At 41.8% G+C, this 16,736-nt stretch overlaps 1 protein-coding gene across 6 annotated transcripts in view; it reads left to right on the forward strand.

The window, feature by feature from the left end:
• The window catches only part of LOC148016733 (uncharacterized), a 144,519-nt gene extending 128,885 nt beyond the window's left edge, over positions 1-15,634 (forward strand). For 2 of the 6 annotated variants that reach the window (XR_015688037.1, XR_015688036.1), the window contains exons 7-8: positions 8,054-8,169; positions 14,917-15,052. Coding sequence is in view for 4 of the 6 variants with exons in the window: in XM_087663703.1 (XP_087519829.1) it covers positions 8,054-8,169; positions 14,917-15,071 (271 nt within the window). In the remaining 2 variants the exon portion in view is untranslated. Of the gene's footprint in view, positions 1-8,053; positions 8,170-14,916 lie in introns of all 6 variants that reach the window. The other 4 variants (XM_087663703.1, XM_087663702.1, XM_087663705.1 and 1 more) reach the window with 3 other exon arrangements.
• The last annotated feature ends 1,102 nt before the right edge of the window (positions 15,635-16,736 follow it).

Genomic DNA, 16,736 nt, shown 5'->3' on the forward strand with positions numbered 1-16,736 from the left:
GGGCTGTTCATGCACATTATCTTGAAGGAGGAATCGAGAAGAAGATTGAAGCAAATGATGATGGAGATTAATGGAGATGCTAAAGCTTGATATGCATCATGGAATTGAGAGCAATGGAGGCTCCGTGCATTGGTCATGCAGTCATTCAGTGCATCTCGGGTTTCGTAGAAACACTGTATGACTATTTTTATGAAGGAAATAAAGTTTTTTTGACATTTTATTTTATGATGAAAATGATGTTCTCATGTGATGAAAAAGTGTTTGAGTGCTAGTTGCATCATGTTTAATTGTTGTCTATTAGAAAATTTTGATTTCATAATGATTTACATATACTATTTAAATCTCCCAAATTTGAAATGCGGTTTATAAGGGTAAAATAATGGTTTTGTCATTTCGTGTGGATGAAATATGTTCCTATGGAAAAAAATGAAAAATAAAATTGAATTTTAGTATGCTGGAATGGTTGGCATGAAAAAATAAGAAAATCATAGTGTTTATTGTCAGATAAATACTTAAAAAATAAGAAAAAATAAGCAAATAGAAATACGCTTCATAAAAATAAGGAAAAATATGAGTGTTTGTGAATGTATGGTTGTGGTGGAGCATGAGGTTTAGCCTCAGTTTTCCCTATCTTTTTGTCAAAGGGGTGACTCCTCTTCCTCCGATGGAACCAAAGAATCAAGACCTATCTGGAGCAACTCCCTAAGAAAAACCAGTTTTGCACACACTACCAGAGAGCAGGCCATGTGGACGAGGAGTGTCGCTCCAAGGGCTAAGTTCTTCCACCTAAAAAGCCTCAGTTGACCACTAAGACTTCACAGTCTAGTGGGGCTACGCCTTCCGCTGCTGCCCCATCTACTCCTTCAGCCCCCACAGCGACTGCTGGACATGTGGCACCCGGACAGCCTCAGTGGCCATCGTTCTCTACTCCTGAAGGATTGGTTTATTGGTCTGCAAGTTCCGATCCCGTTGCACTTCATGCATCTATCTCACCTTCCTCCCCACCTCGTCAGGCGTTCCCTTGGCAGAGCCCTCTACTAGACGTACGCGATGATGGCCACCTTCTTAGACTAGCATGTCTCTAGGTCCTTTCGGATACCCTAGGTCACTCTAGCATTCATTTTTCGCACTCTTAGAGTCGGGCCCATAGGATTTTTGTCTCTACATTTTAAGTCTTCCATTGCATTTACTCACACACACATACACATTTGCATCTTTGCACTTATTCCTTCAGTTAGCTTTTCATTTTAGTTTTATTTTGTTTTTGGAGCATCTCACTACTGATCTCTGTGATTGCAGAAATTGATCTCATTTGCAGATTTTGTTTTCAGTGTAGGGCTAACATGCAGGTTTGCCCAGTCCTACCTGGGCTGGAGACTTGGGATGCGCGACGTTCCTTCATGGTTTCATCATCCTTGGAGTTTTGCTCTTCTACCAGCATAGAGGCTTCCCCTCCTGAGGCGGATCGTGCAGCATCTCTCTTGATGCTATCATGGTGGTGACTTCTATCTAGCTCTTCCAGCTGGGATGCTTTCTCCTCCTCTTCATTCCTTATGGTTCTTGGCACCACAAAAGACCGACATCAGGCTCCCCTTCCTTCTTCGGCATCTACATCCAAGTTGAGAGGGGGTTCCTACTCTTCTTGGTATTCTACAGGCTTCAGCACTTTGTCTTCGACATCGGCTTCTCCCCCCTGTTGTACCTTACCCTTTGCATTGCATAATTTCATCATCTTTGTACTAAGGCGCTTGGGCAAGTGAACAATTTTCCCATGAGGAACACTGTCCAAGTGGCACTTGCTGCATGAGCATTCTTTAGCATGTAGCATACTTTGCATCTCATTGTGCAGAGGACCACTTGAGCGAATCCTAAGCTATTTCCACCGGCGGTTGTTGTCACCACACCACCATCCTTCTTTATTACATGGATACCTCATCACCTACTTTTCCTCGTCATCAACACCCTGAGTGGATGGGTTAGCTTGTACTATTTTGTGATGTGTTGGGTGTATTCTCCCTACTCCCGTCTTCTGGGTCACTATTCCTCAATCGGCCGCATCCCATTAAATTTACCACACTTATTCAAAAAAAAAAAACACAAAAAAGTTCCATGTAGTTCCATCCGCCTTTGTAGGGCTTGGTAGGCCACTAGGTAGCCGATGTGCACCCTTTGTTCCATGCCCTGTCTTCTCTGGAGTGACTACTTGGATTCCCTTGGTAAGATAATCATCGCCTCTGTAGTCTTGGTAGATCACTGGGCAGCCGACGTACACTCTTTGTCCGATGCCTTGGCTGCTTTGGGATGGGACGCCTTGGGGTACATCAACATCACAATGGCTGGCCTAACCTTTTGGCTCAGTTTTGGGCCTGAGAGGGGGTGTTGAGCTAAAATATGCATTACTTGCTGATTAGCCTCTTAAACAGGCGCAAAACACACTAAAAATGCTCTTTTAAAGTAAAACCCTAAAATGTGGAGCGGTTCGAGAGAGTTCAGTGGAAACCCTAAAACGGGAAGTGGTTCGAGAAAGTTTAGTGGAAACCCTAATTTTTGGGGCGCCCTTTCACATCTATAAATAGACAGGCTGCCCCCATTCAGCCATCATCCTTGTTTTGCAGGTTACACCAGCCCACACACCCTCTACTGCTGTTGGCACCCAGTTTCCAGCCTGCAGCCCACCGCCTCCATCTGCTATCCAACCATCATCGACTGCAGCCACATCATCTTCAACCTAATAGGCGACAACTCTCAGCTGCTGGCGACTGTCCCAGGCTGCTGTTCAGCCTGCTGTCCATCATCTCCAGGGTCAGCCAGCCTGCGTTTTCAGCATTGCAGGCCGTGACACTCTCAGACACTGTTTCAGCCTACTATTTACAGTAGACTGTGCACGGTTTCCAGCCCTCGATCGGTGGTACACTGCTGCGTTTATCAGTTTCCAGCCTTGAGACTGCTGCGTTTTGGTGACCAGCCTGCTGCCATTCACTATTCAGCACTCCTACACTCCAACTGGTGGTCACAGACTTGGGATCCATCTTTGGTGGACGTCACACTCCGACATTGCTCTGCCCTTGAGCACACTATGCACTCTTACATTTATTTACAACATTCATTCACTTCAGAGTTGTGTTCTCTCTCTCCCTTCTTCTGTTTGTGTTTGAGTTTTGAGTTTTGAGTTTTGCGTTTAGGGTTTGAGTTTTGAGTGTTGTGTTTAGGGTTTGAGTTTTGCCCTCTGTGTCTGTGTCTGTGTCTTTGTGTTTCTATCGTGGTCGTACACTCTGTGTGTCCTCAGTGCAAACCCTAGCAATCTTCTTAACAAGAGTTTCGAAGAAATTACGAAGAAAAAGAGTCTCAAAGCCTTGCCAATTGCTCACAGCCAATGTGGTTGTGCACTCCTCTTGAGTTTTGGTATAGGGTATCTGTTCCGCAAGTTCATTACTTCTAACTAAGTTCATGGTTTCTTACTCTTTTATTCAGATCTTTGTGTATACAAAAAATTCATTCCTTTGCTTCTATTGCTCTACATCTGTCTGGCAGTGGTATCCTCTAAGAAGTCTCAATCAACCCTTGTCATAAGCTTTCTTGAACTCTACAAGAAGCACTACTATTCTCAATGCACTATGCATCCTACAAGTGATATTGTCATGCCTTTCTAGACAATTCAATGGGTCTATTATGTTCCCAAAGGCTATCATCATTTATGGGATACCATTTCAATCTCCCTATGGGATTTGCAATGTTTTCCTCCTTTGAATCAGGATGCCCCTTTGGAAGATTGGATGCTTAATGGTTGGCTGCATCTGGACAGCACCTTGGTAAATTAGATATACCACTTGCTTATATGAGAGGACTGGCTGGCTTGCAAGGGCAATTGCTCTCTTCAAACAGGCAACACTTGGTGGTTATCTGCGGTGACGGTGGGTTGGCTTGGCAAGACAAAACTCCCTTTAAATGCAAAGCCTTTCTCTGGCGACTGTTGGTTGGTGCTTTATCCCTTCCATCTGCATTCTCAAGATGTGGTGTTTCAATTGGATGCTGCTTCTTTTGTACAACATGCAAAGGAACTTCTTGTCATCAGTTTCTGTCTTGTCCAGTAGCGAGGAATGTTTGGTCTCTACTGTTTGCTATCTGATCTTGAGTGGTAGGCCAATCAATGTCTCCAAATGCTTGGTTTTTTGGACAGCCCAACTTCTCAAATCCTATGCAGCCTGATATGAATTTCTTTTTCCATTTCTTGCACTTCTGGGGTAGTTTGCACATCTGGACTATGCAGAATGCATTCATCTTTTATTCCGCTTCTAGAGTGCCAGGTTACCATGGCCACTTGAGCCACTTCAGAGGCCTTCTTCATTGGCAGCTGGACATCATTGAGCTAGCAGATGTTCTTCCTCAATAGGATTTGCTTTCGTGGCATGCTACTATTTCTTCGGTTCCCTTGTCGGTCATATAGACCTTTTATACTTGTACTTGTGCTGCACTCGAGTTTTGTGATTTACTGTTTTGGTAATTAATACAATTACCCTTCATGAAAAAAAAAGAGAGTGAATGAGTGAGTGAGTGTGTGTGTGTGTGTGTGTGAAGTAAATATTGTTGTTTTTATTGATGCTGTGTTACTTCATGGAGATAACCTGAGGGTTTTGGATTCTTCAGTCATGGAGTTAGTCTTTGGCCAATGTGTCCATGTGATTGAAGTGGAGCTTATATAAATACAACATGGGTTGTTGCAAAGATGGAATGCTTCATGGAGATAACCTGAGGGTTTTGGATTCTTCAGCAGAGTTAGACTTTGGTGAATGTGTCCATGTGATTGAAATGGAGCTTATATAAATACAACATAGGTTGTTGCAAAGATGGAGGGAGAAATGAATATGTACAATGAGGTGTCACTAGTCTCTAACCGAATTGTGCAGCTGAAGTGTGCACAATGAAGTGACAAAAGTAGACAGTGATAGGACAACACTTGAGGTGCATCAAATGTGCATGTGTGAAAATACGGAAGTGTCCAAACTGGAGCTGGACATTGTCGCTATGTAGATAGGCTAGGGTTTGTAAAAGGAAACATTGAGTGTACAACTACGGCTGAAACACTGAATTCAAACACCTAATGCAAAAACCCAAAACTCAAGAATGATAATCAGATCAGGTGCAGAAAATGTCCAGAAGGCTGTCTGATGGATGCAGAGGGTAACCAGCAGTCATGCATCAGCTGGAACAGCTGAAATGTAGGCTGAAAGTGGTCATGATGATGTTGGAACTCTTGACAATAGTAGGTGGGGCAAAATGCAGCCAATAGACACCTCCAGAATGGGAGGTGACAACTGAGAATGGCCACTGCAGGAGCTGGAAATTGGTGACAGCTGGCTGGGAACAAATCCAGTTCATTGGAGATAGAAGAGCAGCTGAAGGATGTCCATAGCAGCAGTTGGAGAACAATGGGTAGCAGTAGGCTATGGAGCTGGCAGCCATGTGGTGATGATGAAGATTGGTCAAGGGATGCAACTGAGGTAGAAGAGATGACAAGGAATTCAAGTGACCTTGCATATTCTCTATTTATAGAGATAGAACCAATCAAAAGCAGGAGAGTTTTCCAGTAGGACATCGAAACACGCTGAACTATCTTGTACCTTCTTCGTAATTAATACAATTACCTTTTACGAAAAAAAAAAAACACGCTGAACTGAGTGTGCTTGAGTTTTGAGGTTGTTTAATGAGCTAAGGAAGGTTTAATGTGTAATTCACCTTTTTTAGCTTAATAGCTGCAACACCTTGTCTCAACAACATTTTCAGAGAAAAATGATTAAGGGGAAACACAAATGGAGGAGGGATATGTCTGAAGATATGAATGTGAATGAGGGGTAATCAGGCACTTTGTCTTAGCAACATTTTGAGAGCAAAATGTATACACAGAAAAGCAAATGAAGTAGGAAAGACATATCGGCAAATACAAATGAGGGGGTGAAATAAGTAGCCCATTGTGAAGGCTATTACTGCAGAGAGATCCACCATAAAAGTTTCCAGAAAAAGGAGCATAAAGGGTAAGCGGGTCCCCTGTCAGAAGGTGTGGTAGGTATTGTTAATGCCAACTCATTGCTTGGGCCTGGAACTGTCCTTGAATCTCTGGTAACTCCTTTGGAAAGATGAACTAGTGGTTCTCTGTATCTCTGAAATGTCTGCCTTAGCTATGTTGGAACCTACAGGAGGATACTTTGGAAAGGAAATGACCTCCTTTACAACTGAAATGTCTCCCTGTGAGAGTGAAGTGTCCTCCTTCAAACGGTCCTTTGTAGAATTCTGTAAACTTGCAGGATCCCTTAAAGTGTCCTGTAAAATATCCTCCTTTCTGTCCCCCTCTGAAGCTACAAATTTTGTGCTATCTGTGCTCAACAAATCATTCCTGAAAGAAACATTGTCACAAATTGAGCAACATTCTCATGCATGTGGCTAAGAAATTCCTCAATAACCATTTGCTAAAATGAAATCATCCTCTATCATGTGGCCATAACACGTGACCTAAAAGACAATGATAGGACAGCACTCAAAGTCTTCTGCCTAGGGAGGATTTAGCTCCTTGGCATATGGCAATCTCTGCTGCTTCTTGCTGTGACTTTTGTACTCTTTGAGTTATTTGGTCTTCCGTAAAGCGAGTTTATGCATGACAGCCTAGAGCCATACTGCATCTTGTAATAATATAATCTTGTACTTTTTTCGTAATTAATAGAATTACCTATTACGAAAAAAAAATGTGTGTCAAACATGGGAAAGTGTGTAAAACAGTGGGGCTCCTTGGAACAAATATGGATGTGCCCAAAATGGAGCTGGATCAGTATCACAACAGCTCAAGGGACTCAAGTCCAATTGGCTTCATGTCTTTATACCATAGAAATAGGGAAAGCCCATTCCAGCCCTTAGGAATGCCTGGAATATGTTCCAGGACCCTTCACCCTGCAATGGCCATTCCCATTCCCTGGCCCATTCATAAACTCTGCTAAAACAAGATTTTTATCAATATAAGAATATCTGATCACACTTTTGTTTGTGCATTATCTCTCCACTTTCTTTCCCCTTCTACATCTTCTCACATTCTTATATTTAACTAATATAGATCTCTCTTTAATGTACAAATACATGTTTTTCATGGAATGTTGCTCCATTTACATTGTCAATCAAAATCTCTCTTACAAGCAGATGTAACATGCATGTACAACAACACCCCCCCCCCCCCCCCCTTCCGACTCGAAAAAAAAAAACCCATACAAAGACATGTTTTTCATGGAATGTTGCTCCATTTACATTGTCAATCAGAATCTCTCTCACATGCAGATGTATACACATGCATGTACACACCACCCTGCCACACACCCCACCCCACCCCACCCCCCCCCAACACATACACACACTCTCTCTCACACATGAGCTCTACGAGCTCTACGTGTACACATGCACATACACATCCTTTGTTTGCCACATTGGCCTTTTCCAAACATGAATATATCTTTCTTTCTTTCTTTCTACCCATCTTTTATATGTGTGTGTATGTGTGGGAAGGGGTGTTCGTGTGCGCACTTTATACCAAACATGTTACGATTGGCCTAAGGGCAAGGTTGCAAATGTGTCGCAAGAGCAATTCATCTTACAACATGGGATGTTGTAAGTTTAATCATATGAGACGTGATACTCAAAATTGTGGTTCAATACAATGCAGTTTAATGTGATAGACAATGTGGCGGTGATTTTGGATTTGACTGCTCTTTTTGGATCTTTATGGTACATTTTGAAATGATCTTTGAATCCTCATGGTACATGTGAAGGTATATTCGTTGCATTTGAGTTAAGAGACTTCTCGCAGGCAACCCATCATGAATTTGAAAGCTGAAATCATGGGTGATGATCATGACATTTTCAGATTATCAAAGGTTTTCTTAGTTGCAAAGAATTCTGTGTTCAACAAATTTGTGAAGTATGTCTCAGGCAGGAAATATCTAGAGAGGGGTTCTTATTCTGGCACATGCCACTCCTTCAGTGGACACAGTGATTAATCACGTTTGTCATGCTTTTTCAGAAACCGCACACCAGATAAGCTTCATCCAGCAGAGCGCAGAGAATTAGAAGTCATCTGTAATAAGGCCTTGGAAAATACAATCTCCATTTTGCAGCCATCCATTGTTGTGGGCATTGGTAATGGTTTCTATCTCTATGATGAGTCAATGATCATATGTTTGTTTACACCTGAGCAACTTTCACAAAGGTCCAATTGAGATTAGTCAGAGTTTTCTTTCCCTGTCCAAATTGAAAATCAAAATAATAGGATGTGGTATTTGATCTGTCTGTTCCTGTGCCAATCATCACTTATTGTGGAACAACAGCATAGCTGTATTAAGAGGTTAGCGTACATCTATTGATTAACATTGAGACAAAAGGAAGTTTCTTTGATATGCCTTTATCTGAGGTCTTTTCTCTTTGTTGAAACTGCTTTTGATTTTTGGACCTTTGAAAGAAAGATTATTCCACAAGAATGACAATTTCTTTGTACTTGCATGGCATAGTGCCTGAAAGTATTAATAATGAGCCAAACATCTTGTAAGCTTTCATCGATTGAGTGGCTAAAATTTTAACTGCTTACATTCTGCTTGTAGCTCCAAGTCATCTTGATTTGAAAACTTTCATGTTCTGCATCCACACAAACAGCTTAACTTTTTGTTACTCTTCCCTATCTTATTTTGCACCAATGTGCTTGATGCCATGCATCTGCAATGACCCTTTCTGTAAGACCATCTTTGTGAGGAGAAAAGGGATGTCTGATTATGGAAAGACGGCAAATGTGCCAGGATGCTATTGCCAACCACTACTTGTATTGTGGGCATACTCATTCTGGAACACTGGGTCGCATCTGACTGTTTTATTGAGAATCAACTGAACTGATAACCCTTTTTTTTCCCAAGAAAAGAAATTTCTATTAATGACACATTGGCAAAAAGCCCGAGGTAAATACAAAGTACAAGGAACTTTGTGAAGAGTAGCTAAGTACATCACAAATACAATGGTTGTGTGAACAACCAATCCAATGTGCTGTAATGCCAAACCATAGGAGGGGTAGTATGGAAGAAAGTGCCTGAATTCCATGTCCATAGAAAAGCCTCTCTTCTCTTCTTCATCCTCTCAGAGCTGCCCTGCATCCTCTCCCATCTCCCATGAAGAGTATGAATGATCTCTATTCAGATCCTTGATAGAGTCTCCACTTTGGATACATCCAGAAGGTCAATAGCATGGCTGCATCTTGCAATTCAAATATACCAGGCTATGATTCTGGCAATCAACTCCAGTCTGTGGCAATGTCCTTGGGTCCACCATGCCTGCAAGTAATCTGGATTGGGGACCCTACTAAGATGCTGTCCAATGATGAGAAAAGAATAGTTCCCATGAACATCCTCATAGCCACACATTGGGCCTCTATCTATGACCCATGCTACAGCACCCCAAGTCACCACTATGGTCTCTGTAGTGCCATGAATTATCATCCTGAGGGCTCTCTCCTCCAACCTCATGGGCTCTAGGGCAGTCCCATAGGCAATGTCTCTATGTCTTCACTAGCTCATCACATCTTGCGTACTAGGTCTCTGCATTCAAGCCATGTGCCAACTACTAGGCTCCTGTGAGCTACAAGTCATAGGTGATTGGTGAAGCCCTCATAATACAGATCTCCATGCTCTAACTATGGAACTGCAAATCTGACCTCGAAGCTCCTTCCTAAGTCCTTGGTCCTGATCTCTTGAAAAATCCAGCAGATGCTTGGAAGAAAACCCCTAACAACGGGTGTAGCCCTCAAGGCTTTGCTCTTGCTGTCTGGGTCTATGATCCTTAACCCTCCGTTGGATCTAGGCTGTATGATGACGTCCCTAGCAACCTTTGCTCTGGCCAGAGTCTTGTCTGATCCAGACCAATGGAAGTTCTTGATAAGGCACTTCACCTTGCCAATGCATGACTTGCAGTATGCCCAACAAGTAGTGATGTACTGCATAGTCGCAAGGACCTGGCTGACCCACTACTGTCCTTGCCAGTGAGAGTCTCGCTGAGCTCCAATAAAGAAGCAGACCTGTGTTTGCTTGACAATTTTTTTCAACATATTCACATCTCACTTGTGAAGCATACCAATCGACTCTTTACATTGCATTCTTTCCCTCATATGCATGGATCTTCGAGAGGCATTTATTATTTTGAACTTTTTGTACATCACTCAGATTGTGAAAATACAGTCCAGTAGATTCTTAGCCCAAGGAATCACCTAGACAAGTTATGGCGTATGGCCATATACATGCGCGAGGACGAAATTGTCAGCCACAGCTTGTCATCCAGGCACACTTTCAGTATGTTAGGCTATTGGAAGCCTAAGATGCTGAATGGACAGCAAATGCACTCAAAAAGAATATCCTTGCTGCAGATTCAAGATTACCAGGATGATGCCCTCTCCATAGAACTTCAATCACCAATGCTAAAGCTCAGGTGATCCATTAGCACAAACTCCTTTTGGGCCTTTAACTTACACATCAAAGACTATAAAAAGACTGGCTTACCACTGAATGGGCCTACATCATTATGGAGGAGCACATGAGCTCAAACCATCAGAGGAAATGCAACTAGACCTTTCCATTTGATGTGACTCAACCGCTTGTGTAAAGGATTTTCTTAAGAGTTTCTTAGTTTGATGGGATACTTTCGTGGAGGAAGAACAAGACACAAGGTTGCTGCCAAAGGTACTGCAGAGCGTGAAATCTTGGAAACATCTAGCCATCATACACTATCCAAGCACCATTGAATCAAAACCTAGAAAACAAAGTTTGCTTGGACAAGAAGTCACAATTGGGCCATTTGTGATCTCTTTCGTAGACAGCTAAGATAGTGTATAAGTGCTCTAAACGATTCTCTTCTTTTGTTAACTCAGGGTTGTCTCCGTACGTAGTACGGGCTTATCCGTACGGTACGGTACGTGTCCGTACGATTTAGTACAAAAAAAATGGGTACTTTTTGGCCACTCTACTTTAAGTCTACAACTTTCTTTTTTTCTTTCTCCTTTCTTTTATTTTTCTTCTTTCTTTCTTATTTCTCCCCCAAGCCTCTCTCTCTCTCTCTCTCTCTCTCTCTCTCGCTTCTCACACCCTCTTTTTCTCTCAAGCCTCTCTCTCTCTCTCTCTCTCTAGCCTCTTCCTCTCTCTAATTGCACTAGTACCACATACGAAAGGTTTGATACTATACCATACTTTAGGTACCGTACCTTATATATTAGTACCATAAGGTACCAACTTAATGGATGCATCTATCCCATTTGAACTGCACTTTGGGATGAGCTAAATGCTCCTTATATTAATATGATTCTCCCATGAGATTAGGTTATTTGAGATTCAAACAATTTCTCTCAACCTTCTCTCCCTCAAGCCCACACTTCTCTTATTTGTATGATCATGTATGTATGATGTATCCACTCCCATCTATGTAGTTATAAGTTGTAGGTAGTAGTAGCGCATGTTGCGCATTCCGCATTAGGTTTTGGCATGTTACCCTCAAGTACTCATCTTGTATACTCTAATAGCATTGCTATTTAGACTTGAAATATCTATTCTATTATCTTTTGTCCAAAATAATCAAGTTATTTTTTTTGTTGTACTAATATTGTACCGTACCTTATAAAATCTTAAGGTACCATTTAGTATCGTATTTTATCGTACCGTACCATATTGTACCTAACAACTATGTGTTAACTTATCCTCTCCAATATGTGGCTATTCAGCATTCATAACTCAATTAAGGAGACCCATAAAAATGAGTTGGAAATTATTTGAGTTTTATCATTCTCCTCTACTGCCGTTGCAACTGAACTTTACAGCAGCTACAAAACAATAGGATAGCAGTGATGCTAATGTTTGGGCCTCTGGCTGCTGATGATGCATTCAATCTTGCTAGTTATCATAACCAATGGAGACTCTAAAACTTAGCAAATAGAACGAAGGAAAAATCCATTTTTTAACAGTATCACACCACAATAACGGCCTGATTATGGGAAACCCCACTGGTCCAAGCCAAGCTTTATTTCTTTGAAAGATAAATAACTTCCTATGCTCAATACTCGGCTTTTCATGGAGTTTCAGCTCATGTCTCTCTCTCTCTCTCTCTAGTGGGGGCCTTTTGTTTGCCCTAGCGAAAAAGTGGAAGAATAGAGTACAAAAGTCTAAGTACCTCTGTGAGTTTGTGAGGAAACATTATTTCTTTAAAAAAAACTGATTTAAGAGATGGTTCATACGGTTTAAAACACACACTATTTCAAGTTTACACAGCCCAATGCTGGGTGGCATTATGGCGGCTAACAAGAATATGTATTTTGTCTTTTGATACCTCCAGTAGTCCTAACTCCCTTCCTTTTTACAAAACTGTAATCAATGTCTGAAAATATATTGAAAGTATAGATTTAACATACTCACATTATGCAGCAGATTATAGCAGTGTGCACCAGAGAAAATGCCTAGAAGACAGCATCAAAGGAAAAATCATATACAAGGGCGATGGGCTTCGAAAAATGTGTGGAGTTAGCTACTTTAGTCTACCGTGGGACTACAGAAGGGTTCACTTAAGAAAAGACAAGAGAAGTGTGGGAAGGAGCCCATGTGAATAAGTGTTGGGGCAAAGGTTATAACGGAGGATAGATTTTGATGTGTTGGACACCTCTTAAATGCGCGCGAAGGGAATGTAAGGAGTTTGCCATTCTGTCTAACAAGACACAACACATGCATTCATTTAAAGAGTGATGAGAGAATGTGGGGAGCCTATCTGTAAGTCATTTAAAGAGAGACGAGAAGTGGGAAGGAGCCATGTGAATAAGCCAATTGGGGGGGAGGAAGGGAGTCGTAATGAAGGTTAGATTGTAGGTGGGTGGAGACTCTTTAAATGGGTGTGAAGGGGAACTGCAGGTTTCTTGTTAGCCAATTCAGGCAGTCAATGATTGTCAACCAGTAATTGGAAATGCTTGCCATTTGGCCTTGTTAGTGGTCATGGTCGTCTCCTGCTTGTTAGCCCTATACTGGACAGTGGGGACATTATGAGCTTTGACTACTTTGGTCACTATCCCTATTTCTGGGCCATCTGGTTCATTTTTGAGTCCCGAACACTAGTCAAGAGTTACAGAGTCGTGTGTAAAATCAAAAGGGGTGGTGGGGCGGGGGGCTGCTACTCCTATCCATGCAAATGTGTGTGCTTCGGGGTTCTTGAGAAGCAAGGGTAGTTGTTAGACATATAAACTAGCACTCCTAGTGACTGATGTGAGTAGTGATACATACAATGGTGACTCAAAGGAGGTGGAGAGAGTATAAGGATGCATCCCCATTAATAGGAAAGGTGAAGAGCCATATGAGTTGTGACTATGCCTATTTAATGACACCCCTAGTTCATGCAAATGAATAGTATGTTCATCTGATCATTTCTCTCATGGCTCTGTTCGTTTAGAGCATGCTATATTATGAATGTATATATGTGCCCACATCTTGTATACTATGGGTACAGCCGAACGTTCATTTAAAGATAAGAAATCTTTCAGTCGTGAAATAATAGACCCAACCCAAGTCTAGGGATAGTTGGGTCTACCGAAACTTAACCAAAGTGTGCAGAACAGACCTGTGTAATGAAGACATTCACCACTTGTAAGTGTTGCTATCAAATGAGATGTTGTCTAGGGTTAGTTGGGTCTATCGAAACTTAACCGAAGTGTGCAGAACAGACTTGTGTAATGAGACATTCATCACTTGTAAGTGTTGCTATCAAATGAGATGTTAACTTCCGTGACATGCAATTGAGATGTGTGGCCTTTTAAATGATGCAAATCCTTCCATTTTAAGGCCAGTTACACACAGGCTTGGACGGCCAAATGAGCATACAAAATGTAGGGGCCTTGAGCTGATGTGTCAACATTTCCTTGGATCCGCAAAATGTGCATGACTGACACATGTGGATGGGGGAAATCCCCCACCCAAGTGGGAAAAATAAAATCACCATTTTTATTAAAAGTAGCATGAGCCTGACAGGGTTTGAGCCGCAGACCAATTGTTAGAGAATCATAAGCTCTTACCAGTGGGCCAGACTCATTTTTTAAAGACAGTATGCACCTTGCATATGTAAACAAAATCACAGACTGTTTTGCTGGCAGGGATCTTCGCCTGGTGTGTAACCAGTGTAAGATAAAAGTTTTGATGGCATCTACACCTATTACGTTCAGCCAAATCTTTGCCCAAAATGGCTTGCATGCAATCATGGCCTAGCTTCAAACGTGCAACTGCTCTGATCCTAGTGTGGCAACCAATGATGCAGAGCAATGATTTTTCCACCCGGCCATAGCTTTTCCTAGACCAAAGCAATGCTATATTTGGATCCTGCTTGCTAATCTTCTGCCTGCAGTGCTGCCTGCCAGAAGACCTGTCCCACTGAGGCCCACCCTGAACCCAACCCATGCTTAGTCCACTCTTTTAATACCTTCATGCATTGGCATGCTAAGTAGCCACATCCATATTTATGGTATATGCGACAGAAATGGTCCAAAATAAATTTGGCAGCATTACAAAGCAATGTGATGGAAACAACTCCCTTGGGGAATAGCTAATCTCTCACCAAGTTCCATCCTATGAGTCATTTGTGGAAAAGTGATGCTCAGTAAGTGTTGTGTGTATAATATCACATGTTGGTTCGGGGATGCACTTGTCTGCTGTTGCAGGCCTTTTTTTTCTCTGGAGAACTGAATCCATTGCATTAAGGTCCCAAGTCAGTCCACTCATGGCAATTCAAACAAGACATCATGGAACTTTTAATCATGGTAGCTGAGAGATGATTTAGCAACTTGATGCTTCATTGCAATTTGCTCTAATGATGTGATGACTTTGTGGTCTTTTGCAGGTAAATATGCGGCTAGTAAGATTCATGAATGCAGCATAATGGGAATTAAAGTAGGTGACATTATGCACCCAAGTCCAGCCAACCCACATGCAAACAAAGACTGGTCAAAGAAAATTGAAGCACAGTTAACAGCAATTGGTGTTGTCCTGAAGTAAATCATTGTGGGATAAAACTGGTTACTGAAGCCAGCTGAGAGATGCCTCCAATACGACGGTGTGTGGAAACTGTGCCTTGATAGCAGGCTCTTGTTAGCCCTCAGTATCTGCACAATCTTGCAACTGCTGCGTTGCTTTGTGGAGTATCCTGCACGCCCATGGCTCTTTTTTCTTTCCTCGTTCTTTTCTGTGATATCTGTGCCTTGATAGCAGGCTCTTGTTAGCTCTCAGTATCTGCACAATCTTGCAACTGCTGTGTTGCTTTTTGTGGAGTATCCTGCACACCCATGACTCTTTTTTCTAACCTCGTTCTTTTCTGTGATATTGGGCGAGGCTTGTCTACAAGCATAATAGGATAAGGCTTGTCTACAAGCTACGTACTGGGATGCTTATATCTAAGGGGGAAGGACAAATGTCTGAAATGACAGTAGACAAGGATACACAATTCCCAGGATGATAGAACCTTCTCATGTGGGCTTTTATTGTCAGCGTTATATATTTATAACATTAAGGATGCAACGTGACAAAGCAAACTTACTAAGAAGCTCTCATGTTTGCATATTTTTCCGATTCGTTGGAACGCATACTGTAGATGATGGTGATCACAAGGTCTTTCCTAAGGAATAATCTTCTTGTTGTATACCTTGCTATAAGTCTACTATGTGCCCTTAAATCTATTACTTAATTGTTGAACACAATTTTTGGGGGGCATGCCACATGGTGGTCGTACAAGCCCCTTGCAATTCATCTTGGTTGTGCCATGTGGCATCCCCTCCCCAAAAAAATGTTCATTTGAGGCCTTTGCCTAATCACTCACCCATTGGAGAGGCGGGAAAATTTTGATCTCTTTGTTTTTGTACTCTCTCTCTCTCTCTCTCTCTCTCTCTCTCTCTCTCTCTCTCTCTCGCATTTATGTTTAGTAGGGCTCTAGCAGAGGGCTTCTAGAGGATTCCACCATGTATACCATCGTGCCCATCCACAAGTTTGGAAACCCCCTAGATCCAACTAACTACAAAATCATGATGGTTGGCCACACATTGGCAAAAATATATGGAGCAATGTTAGAGGCAAAACTCAGTGCATGCACAAGAAGAGGGAGATTACAAGCAATAGGACAAACTAGTTTCCAACGATCAGGGGTTCTCTACATTGTGAAGAAATACCCTAACATAGAAACATAAATGAAAGTATACAATAAAGCACAAACTCAAGGGCACACAGATAGGGTTAGGGTAACTAAGAGACAACAAATACAATGAAATTTGAATGAATGATTGAATATTGAATATATAATGCCCATTTAGCGAACAAACTATGCAAGAATGAAAAATATACCTCGAACTCATGTTTCAATGATCGATGTAGAATTGCTAAGCAAGAGAGTGTCATACATTTAGCAGGTTTCGAAACATAGCAAGATAGTCTTCAAATATTAGACAACAACAAATGCAATAATAAGCAATGTCACATCAATTGTTTGAACAAGTAGGAGAGAAAACAATTGCAAATTTGTTGATAATGTGGATTGTCATGTGGTAGCTGAGAAGACCAAATGTAGCAATAATTATGACATCAACATGCAGGGCGGCAATCAGACTATCCTAACGCAAAGTACTTAGGGGTGAAGATAGCAACTGTAGCTTGCGATCAGGCCACCAAATTGAA

This window comes from Lygodium microphyllum, chromosome 23 (genome assembly GCF_053477565.2).
Source record: "Lygodium microphyllum isolate KBCC chromosome 23, Lygodium_microphyllum_v1.1.10, whole genome shotgun sequence".
Classification (NCBI taxonomy): Eukaryota; Viridiplantae; Streptophyta; class Polypodiopsida; order Schizaeales; family Lygodiaceae; genus Lygodium; species Lygodium microphyllum.